The sequence below is a fragment of the Impatiens glandulifera genome, chromosome 1 (assembly GCF_907164915.1).
Source record: "Impatiens glandulifera chromosome 1, dImpGla2.1, whole genome shotgun sequence".
NCBI classification, from domain to species: domain Eukaryota; kingdom Viridiplantae; phylum Streptophyta; class Magnoliopsida; order Ericales; family Balsaminaceae; genus Impatiens; species Impatiens glandulifera.
In genome coordinates this window covers 97,418,974-97,429,887 of record NC_061862.1, presented here as the reverse complement: position 1 = coordinate 97,429,887, position 10,914 = coordinate 97,418,974, and the positions used below count along the sequence as shown (strand labels likewise).

General features: G+C 25.4%; 1 protein-coding gene across 1 annotated transcript; it reads left to right on the top strand.

Moving 5' to 3' along the window:
- Window positions 1-6,391: 6,391 nt before the first annotated feature.
- On the top strand, window positions 6,392-9,515 carry LOC124937676. The gene is made up of 3 exons (XM_047477978.1): window positions 6,392-6,870; window positions 6,953-8,183; window positions 8,534-9,515. The coding sequence occupies exons 1-3, from the start codon at window positions 6,480-6,482 to the stop codon at window positions 9,513-9,515; spliced, it is 2,604 nt and encodes an 867-aa protein (XP_047333934.1). The 5' UTR covers window positions 6,392-6,479.
- The last annotated feature ends 1,399 nt before the right edge of the window (window positions 9,516-10,914 follow it).

Below are 10,914 nucleotides of genomic sequence, written 5' to 3'. Positions count from 1 at the left end.
GGATAATACAATGCATAAACATTATCATATAATTAATATTTCAATGCATACACAATATCATATTGTAATTTATATTTTAAATTTCAAGTATTTCAATAATATATTTAAATTTAAAAAATAAATAATTTAAAATACACTATGTTTAATAGGTTATTTTTAAAATTTTCATAAATATATATTAATTTTTTTTGAAATAAAAAGTTGAAAATATATATATATATATATATATTCATCCAATTCGACATTCACAACTACCGCAACTAGTTTGATTATTCTTAGCGTATTAGTATTAACGCGATCTTATCTAGCTTATTCTCAAATACATTTAATATGATTTTAGCTTATTTAATAGTTAAGCTTGAATATGTTTGATTCAGCGTCCAGTTATTTATTTTTTATATTTATAATATTATTTAATAATTAATATTATATATATAATGTTGTATATATTTATTAATTTTTTAAATATTAATAAATAATTTAATATTTTAAAATAAATTATATTAATATATTAATTTTTATAAATTTTGTTAATATATAATTTTAAATATTAATAAATGTCTTAAATTAAAAAATAAATAATGAATAAAGAAAGTAATTTATTATTATTATATATATTTTTCACATTTCCACACTCTCCTCCTTGACCTAATCTTTCAATTGTCAATTTATTTTTGAGCTCTCTCAATATTATCGTAGTATTATTCATTTAAATGGTAAGATATTATTAGATAATTTAAACTATAGTTTAATTTCTAAAACTATAATTATAAATAAAAAATGACAGTGTATTCATATTTCATATTTTGCTTAATTATTTTATATATTAAGATACATATATTATAAATAATAAATAAAAATATATTTAAATGTATATTTTTTTATAATAATTTTATATAAATATATAAAAATATTATAAATATATAAAAATATTATAAATATATAGAATATATGAGAGAAAATGAATAAAATAATTAGAAATAGATTAAATAGATGTAACAGAATGAATAAAATAATTAGAAATGAATGAAAATAGATAAGAGAGAATGAATAAAAAAATATTTTAAATGATGTGAAAAAAAATGAGATTATAATTTTAAATGATGATGAGGGAACGAGGGAGGAATAAAATTGAGTTTAAACGCAAAAGTATGTTTAATTACGTGAGTTTATTACGCAAAGTTATTATAACAATTTATTAATACATTGACTTATAAACACCAAATCAAACTAGTCCTTATAGACAACCAATGCAACAACCGTCTATGCCTCCTCAATTTTATAATTTTCAATATTTTTAAAAAAATATAATATAATTTAATAAAATAAACTAAACTAAATTAGTTAAATATAATACAAAATTATGTATGTTTACCGAATTCACCTTGATCAATGACTTCCAAACCCAAATCAGGTTCAAGATGACAAAACTCATCAACAAATGGCTCGATCGACCATGATCTCCACTTCATTTGTTTTCGGGATCATACCCGAGTTCTCAACAGTGGGTGGCCATGGAACCTCATAATTCGTAATTGCTCCTCAATCAGGTCTACCAAGTGTCCTGCCGAATAACCATATGGGTTTATTCAACTATTCGAATAGCTTCTATCTCTTGATCGAGATCGAGATCGGTGGTTGAGTATGTTAATTCTCCAAACATTTAAAAGAATTAAAATATATATATTTATTAAAAATAACATATTAAAAAGAGTGTATTTTAAATTATTTATTTTATAAATTTAAATATATTATTAAAATATTTAAAATTTTAATTATAAAAAATAAATACAATTATTGGGAAAATATTATATTTTAAATAATATATATTAGATCGTGTTTATAAGTTCTTTCTATTGAAATTTGAAATTCAATTTTAATTTTTAAGTCTATTACTTTAAGAATTTAAACTTGAATTTGAATTTTAATATAATTTAAAACAATTTTATTTTTATTATTATTATTATTATTAGCCTTTTTTAGTTCGGAATAGTATTTTTAATATTTATTTATTTTTATGATTTTTAATAATATATATTTAAATTATTTTTATTATATTCTTTTTTAAATATAAAAATTATGATTAATTACAATTATATAGTTTTTTTAATTCATTTAATTTAATTTAATTTAATTGTAATTGGAAGTCTAACAGGGTCATTTAGATGTTTGTCTTAATATTGCATGCCGTTAAATAAATTTGAAAAAAAAAAATTAAAATCATTCCAGCCTTGTAGATAAATATTCTATTATTCTCAATTAAAATGAAATATAAGAACTCAATTATTTTATTTTATTAATATTATTGTAGAACACTAACATTTTTTTACCTTATTTATAATTAAAATTTAGGCTTATTAAATAAAAATAATAAATCAAACAAACAAATTAAATAGTGCAGCAGACCACCCAAACAAACAAGCCCTTCAAAGAATAATGCAAAAGACAAAAGATTAAGAGAAAGGACAAAAGAGAAGGAGAGGAAGAGCTTCTGGAAGCTTTTTTGGAAATGCATCGTGGGAAACGAGGCAAGAAGAAGAGAGGACAAATAAGGCCTATTTGAATTTATTTTAAAACTTAGAATAGAAAAAAATAATAATTATTTACAAACTCTCAACCTGTTTGATTTATTTTATTTTTTTCCTTCTGAAAACCCGATTGAATGAAATGTTACTTTTGTAATCTAATTACCTTAGCATTTATCTTATCATGATATGATTTGCTTATGAATCTGAAGCGCCAAACCACTACACCAACTCATTTATTTGATTAATATATATATATTAAACTTGAATAATGACACTTGTTTGGATTCTATTTTTTTTAGTATAGGTACCTTTTGTTTCTCGAGTTTCGTCGCTCGTCTAAAGGTAATAGCGCTTTTATTTTTAGATTTAGGACCTAGGACATATACGCATGTTTTATGAACATAATGATACAAAACTAGACACATGTTTAGACTTGGATTACGCTTAAACGCATACCCTAGACTTAGATAAATAAATAAAGTATAAAATAATATTACTTTAAATAACAAAAAATTTAAAGTAGAGACTGTCATGTGACAAACACGTGAGACATAGCGCAAAAGTATTTTCTCATGTGTAACCAAGTACCGAAAACCATGAACAGAATTTCTAAAATGCGTTTGAACACGCAAAATATTTTTCTTTCCTAATTTCTCAACTAGTAAATTAGGTAGGGATTCTAAAAAGTTAAAACTAGTCTAAATCGAGGTTTTTTAAATACACTATAGTCAAGCCTACCATTTTAATTTATCGTCTCACTCGAGACCCGAGAGGAAAGTAAGTTATGGGGCGCGACTATCGAGTAACGAAACTTCTCGGGAAGGGTCGATTTTTGACGTTACAATTATTGTTTATTATTATATATATTTTAAATTTATTTATTTATAATTTTTTAGATGTATATTTACCCAATTAAATTATTATTTTTATATAATTGATATAGTATATAATATAATTATTAATTATATTTAATTTTAAATCTTTTATATATTATTTTTAATATTTGTGTAATTTAGAATATATAGTATTAAATATTTTATTAATTTATATTCATATTAAAAAATTAATAAAAATAATAATTATATTGTCAAATTTCTTATTAATAAATAATATTACTAGACATTAGAGATATAAACAAAATGCTGAAATTACCATATAAAATCACTTTATAATAGTTACTTTCTCAGTTTCATTGTAATTACTAAATAATATCTTATTTCTATCATTTATCTCTTTAATCTACCTCTTATATTAAATTTCTTGACATTTCACTTTAGTCAAACAACAATATACAATATTTATTTTTTATTGAGTTAGTAATATCTTGTTTCTATTATTATTTTTAATCGATCTCTCATACTAAATTTTGCAATTTCACGCTTTAATCAACCAAGAAAAATCATATATTTAATTATCACTATCACTCAACCATGATTTTCTCATTACCGACTCCTTATCATCTCATATGATCAAGTAACAAATCTCATTCACATATTTAACTATCACATTATCACCCAACTATCTCATTTTCTTACCATCTTCTTATCATCTCACGTCGATCAACCAACAATTTCATTATTATATTTAACTATCATTATCACGTACCTATCAATACTTTTACTCACTTCGCCCAACCAACATATCATTTGATTCCAAATCGAACTACCAATTGAAACATTTACACCCCAACTATCTCATGCCTGCATTTACCATCTCACTTTGGGCAATCAACCCATCCCTTATTTCTTACTATTATTTTAAGCATTTTACACCGTACCCACCTACCATCTCACTTTAATCCTCATTTATTATTTCACTTCGACAAACCAAACCATACATAATAAATATTTTTTATTGTCGGGGAGATTGATAGCAACCATGTTCAATTTTTTGTTTGTTTCTTAGTAATCTCATAAAATATTTTGCAGGAATGAATAAGAATGAATGTAACATATATGATCTTAAAAAATAACACTTGTCCCTTTTCAACTAAATAATTATAAAACAAAAACAATTAAAAAAAATAAACACAAAAATAATATGTATAAAAAATTAAATAAAATGTACAACTGATCATATTCAAACAATTTCCAATCAGATTTGAAATTAAGTTGTTTTTAAATATATATATATATATATATATATATATATATATATATATATATATATATAATATAGTATACTATTAATATCAAATATAGGAAACATGTCATTAAAATATAATTTATTCTAAATAGGATATTTAACAAAAAAAAATAAAAAATAAAAAAAATAAAAAAATTCAAAACCCACAAATTATTCTTAAACATAAAATATGGTAAAATATCATATCAAATGTAATTCATTTCAAACTCAAAAACTTATTTCTAAACTAAAAAAATATTTTTAGGCTGCGTTTGTTACGAGATACAACATATTGAGTATAAATAATAAGGATGTATAAATTGTAACGAGGTAGGTATAAAAGAGTATAATTTATATATACTATTATTGTTTGGTTGGAAGTATAACACATTATATAAATTGTATAGGTTTATAATTTTTTGTTGGGTAGATATTATAAAATTTAAGTATAAAAATAAAATAATATTTTTTTTATCTTTGTTAATTATTTTTTTAATATTATTTTTAATTAATCTTATTGATATTTTATTGTTATATAAAATTTATTTTAATTATTTTAAATATTATTAATATTACATAAAATAAATAAATAATAATATAATTACGTTATTATTTTAAATTAATAATAATATATAAAAATAAATATTTAGTATTATTTAATAATTTTTTTTGAAATATGATAATATATAAAAAATTTAAATTATTGAACTAACTGTTAAGAGATAATAATTATAATTAATAATAATATTATTTTTATTTTTATACTACTAATTATAAAATAAACGTTAACTTTGTTTATTTTTTTAAATAAATAAAATTTAAAGTATTAAAATTTATAAAATAAATTTATTTAAAAAAATAATATAAACTAAAATTAAAAATAAATAAAACTTAATAATTAAACTTTAATGAAAATTTAAAAAAACAAATTAATGTTAATATTAAAAAATTAAGATTAAAAAATATTAAAAATAAATTAAAATTTTAATACCTTCTTGTAACACGGGTAGGGTATTACTAATCAATATATAAATTATACTTTCATTTTAAATAAAACCAATTCAACCAAACGTCTTACAATTTTACTATTGTGATATTATTCTAATAGTGTAGTATTCCCTATCAAACACAGCCTTAGAGTATTATAATTTATACTAATTTTTTAACATTATTAATATTATTTATATATTTATCAACTTTACATATTTGATTATAATATTATTTATTCAATTAATAAAATTAAAATAAATTTAATCATATATCAATAATTAATACATAATAAAATAATTCAATAATACTTTTAAATAAATAAATATATTCTTAAAAAAAATAAAAATAAAATAAATTATATAATTTAAGTTATAAAATATATTGTAAAAATATAACATAAATTAGATAAAATTTTAAGTATAATATAATTAAATGTTTAATTATACATTTAAAAAATATTATAACTCTTTATTTTAACATTTTAAAAAAAATAAGTTGAAGTAACAATTTAAATCACTGTATATATAAAGTTATATAAAAAAAAATTAAATTAAGTACCATTAAAATAAGAAATGATTCTTTCTCTTTCTCTTTCCAGCCAAAATGGGAAATAAATAGAGAGAGCGCGCCATGAAAACACATTTTGCATTTTGGAATGGTGTAAGGTTAGAGGAAAAAAGTGGATGACCGTTGGAGATGCTCTTAGGGTTTTAACTACTCTCAAACATTTCCTTCTTCTTCTTCTTCTTCACCGATCTGCAGAGATTCTAAATGACGATGAGCTCCTCTTTTATCTCAACAGATCCAGGACGTTTCTGAACAATCATCGTCTGCATCATGAAACCCTTTACTGCAAGAAGAACCATTTTTATCTTCTCTTCTTCCCGCTCTTTCTCAATCAACCCATTTCCCAGAGCTGAATCCAACCTCTATGCTCGTCTCCAACTCTCTCATTTCTCTTCCTCTTCCTCAAATTCCGTAGCTTTTCGACGGCACGAAGAAGAGAGCAGAAATGTCAGGGTTTCAGTATGGTGGGACTTCGAGAACTGCTCGCCTTCCGCCGGCGGGAACAACTTCAAGATCGCTCAAAACATTACCTCCGCAGTTAGGGCCAGTGGAATCAATGGACCGATTCAGATTACCGCTTTTGGTGATATGATGCAGCTATCGAGGACTAACCAGGAAGCACTTTCTGCTACTGGAATTAACCTCACCCACATTCCTCACGGTAACTAACTGCTCTTTTTTCAGTCTTGGGTTACTGTAATACTTCTTCAGTCTTCTTAATGAAATTTTTTCATCAATTTCAGGAGGAAAGAACAGTGCAGATAGGTCTCTTCTTGTAGATCTAATGTATTGGGTTTCTCAAAACCCTCCTCCATCACATATTTTCTTAATTTCCGGCGATAGAGATTTTGCCAACACTTTACATAGGTTAAGAATGAACAATTACAATATCCTCTTAGCTAGCCCAGAAAATTCTCCTGGTGTTCTTTGCAGTGCAGCAAGTATTATGTGGAATTGGAATTCCATTGTTAAAGGCGATAATCTTACTGGAAAATACTTCAATCAACCCCCGGATGGTCCATATGGTTCTTGGTATGGATACTATAAGTTCCCTCCTCTTGAAGATCCATTTGCAGTTCATCAACAATCATCTTCACCTTCACCTTCCACACAATCAGAAGAATTGTCAGATTCTTGTCAAGAGCAGAATCTCCTTCCAGTACCGAAAGCTGTTTCAAAGCAGGTTCGTCGGATATTACGTGGCTATCCCAAGGGAATACACATTATCGAACTTCGGGAAGAATTGAGTAAAACTGAGGTTCCCTTAGACAAGGACTTGTATGGTTATAAGAAGTTTTCTAGGTTTCTTTTGTCATTGCCAGACATAAAGCTTTCTGGTAGTGATGGCTGTTTTTTTGTGCGTATTCCTCAAAAATTGTGTGAACCTGCTGAAGGGCCTTTGTTGAGTAACTCTGATGATTTAAATCTTTCTGTATCCACGAAAGGGAATGGTAAAGATAACAAATTGTCTATTTCTACTGATGCACCAATGAAGGAAAAAATAGAACAGAAAGAGGTTGAACCGACTAAAGAAGAAGGTGATAATAAATTAGGTATGAAAGTGGAAAGCAATTGTCAGTCTAAACTGCAGGTTTTAAAGAAGTTAGGCAATAGTCTCGAAGGAAATAGTGCGAATTCAACCGCTGAGGAGACAAATGTTAGATCAGTGAATCAGGATATTGCTGCTCGGCTAGTCCCTGCTTCATCTTCTTTGTCCGACAATGGAGAAGCTAAGGATGGGAAGGTTTCTGAGCCCGGTTTCTTCAAGAAGTTCACAGACTGGTTTATGTTTTGGAGAACTGACTCTAGCACTGATATACTGAATGAAGATTCTTGCAAGACTCCAAAGAAGGCTTCTGTTGATGATGATCAAGTGAAAAACAAAACATTCTCCAGTGATACTTTCTGGACTGAAATGGAAAGATTTCTGGATACATCTCATGGCTCAGACATTGTTTTACTTTCAAAGGGCAGGTACCATTTGTTCCTTTTTTCCTGAATTTCGGGGTTATACAACTTTTATGAAAATTGTCAAAATTGACTTGTAGGCTGTAGCACATAGAAGTATGCCATTTGGAAACACGTGGATCTGAATTTTTTGAATCTGTATGACTAAGTTTTGTTTACCAACCTTATCTCATCTGAATCCATATCTATACGAAATATCTATTAGAAAAAAGTTTCAAAAAAATTTCTGGACGGTTTCAGATGCATATATTGTCCTCGTCCTGTCTACTGTTTATCTTAAATGGGTATATATTGATTTCTGTTGTGCCATTTATTCTTGTAATTTGTGATCTGAAACACTAATACATGTAATACAGGGAAGAATTTGCAGAAAACCTTAAGAAAGAAGGCCCATCAATTCTTAACTCTTTGTCTACAAGTGATCTTCTTCATCTATTGCACCTGATAATAACAGAAAAGAAATGGGTCCAAGAGTGCATTTCTCAACCGTATCCTTTCAAGCTCGTTAAACCCATCACGACTCCTTCTCATAACACTTCTAGTTCAAACGGGCTGAGTTTGATGTTCATGAGCCCGCCGAAGGAATCAGAGTCAGACAATCCAAAGCCCTTGGAAAAATCCAGAAACGATGTGTTAGCTGATTGTCAGAAGCTCGCGGATGATATCGTGAATGGATACCCAGACGGATTCCAAATGGGCTCATTCAGGAAATTCTTTATTCTTCGATTTGGATATCCACTGGATTTCCAAAAACTTGGTTATCAGAATCTGGTGACATTGCTTCAGATAATGCCGGGAGTAAAAGTCGAATCCAATGTTATTTATCCTTTAAATAAAAGAAATGCAAACGGTAAATTATCAGATTCATTAAGGAAGGATGGTAATGATATCGATTCACAATGGGAGGACTTTGGTCCTGTAGCCGCCAAAGACAGTCAGACAACTGACGATTACGACAGCTTGGCAGTAGAAGAACTTATTTCGGATGATTCCGAGGAAGAAACGACATCTTCGTCTTTGGTGGAATCGTCGGAGAAGTCAGGTAATAGTCTAAATAAGGAAGATAGCTCGTTGATTAAAATACTCGATTCTTGGTATTCTAAGAATGGTGACAACGGAAAGGGTGGTGGAGCTGAAAGCCTTGGAAATGTTGATGGTAGTACGAAAGATTCGCCAGCCTTCACATTTTTTGGAGGGAACAGTAGTGGAAGGAAGCAAAGGCCGACGAAGACTTACTCTTTTGTTTCGGAGAAGGAAGATTCAGGTAGTAGGGATAAGCTTATTGATGGGATATTGGGAAGCTTGAAGAAATCAGGTGAATCTAGAATCCATAGCTGATAGTTTTGATGAACTCCCTTTTTTTTAGATAAGGGTTTTGGAAACGCTATGATGCCACATAAAATTTAAATGTATTTTCAATGAGAATCGGATTTGAGATCTTTTCAGTATATCTATACTATGGTTCCTTACCAATATTGTATTATTGATTAGGGAATTTGACATTATTTTTATTCAAATAGTTAGTTAATAGTTCAGATTTTGACTTTAATATGTTTACCTTTGGTCTAACTAGACGGACGACCGGAAAAAAAACGTCATATTTCCGCGGTTAGTAGGTATTCGAATCATTTTGTTTATTTTATAACCTCCTGATCATTTACGGTATATTACATTTTTACTCCCGTCAATCATCAATCATCTCTTTCTTCCCCTCAATCCGTTTAACCTCTAATCCTCAATTATTTTTCTCAACATTTTCAAAAATATAACAAACTGCAAAAAAGATATTTATGTGATTTTCAGATATTCATTTATTTTCTTAGTATACCCACATTTCCATTACTTTTCCGCAATATACACCTCCTCTCTAAATTCATAATTAATTCATTTATTACATAATTTTTAATAATTAAACCCTCAAATAAATATTAATATATTTTATCTTTATAATTAAATTAATAATACTTAAACAATTTAAATAAAATATATTTAAATATTATATATTAAAATAAAATATATATTATATAAATATAAAATTACACACATATTTTATCTTTACTTAATTGTATAATTATAATTTATATAATTAAAATTCAAAATATTAAATTAAATAATTTAAATAAATATACACTACATTTTTTTATATATAAATAAACTCCCTCAGAAGAGTCTATTTCGTCTGGTCGAATAGAAAAACCATTCGAAGGTATTTTTTAAGCTAAGTAGATATATTTTAATGTTTATCTAAGTTATTTTATTTTAATTTATAATATTTATTTAAATTATTTCATTTAAAATACATTTATCATTCTTAATTTTATTAGTGGGAATTTTACAACTATAAGTTTAATTTTAATTTTATATATTATATTTGTAAAATAAAATTAAATAATTTAAATAAATATAAATTATATGAATATTAAAATAAAATATACAAAATTAAATTAAATTGTATAATAAAATTGAATTATTTTCTAATCACCTAATAAAAATTCATGTCCTATAATAAAATTAAATAAAAATAAAAATAAATAATTCAAATAAATATATTATATATATAATGTATAAAGATAAAATAAAATTGTAAGAATAAAATAACATATAAATAAAGTTTTATTTTATTTTATTTTTTTATGTAATATATTTTATTTTAATTTATAATATTTATTTTAATTATTTAATTTAATTTTTTTAATTGTAATTATACATATTATATTTATAAAATTAAATAAAGATA

What these genes read in the sequence shown, in the direction of transcription:
- LOC124937676 (XM_047477978.1), top strand. Translation starts at nt 6,480, where the DNA reads ATGAAACCCTTTACTGCAAGAAGAACCATTTTTATCTTCTCTTCTTCC. An exon ending in CCTCACCCACATTCCTCACG is followed by an intron (nt 6,871 to 6,952) that starts GTAACTAACTGC and finishes CATCAATTTCAG; the next exon opens with GAGGAAAGAACAGTGCAGAT. An exon ending in GTTTTACTTTCAAAGGGCAG is followed by an intron (nt 8,184 to 8,533) that starts GTACCATTTGTT and finishes CATGTAATACAG; the next exon opens with GGAAGAATTTGCAGAAAACC.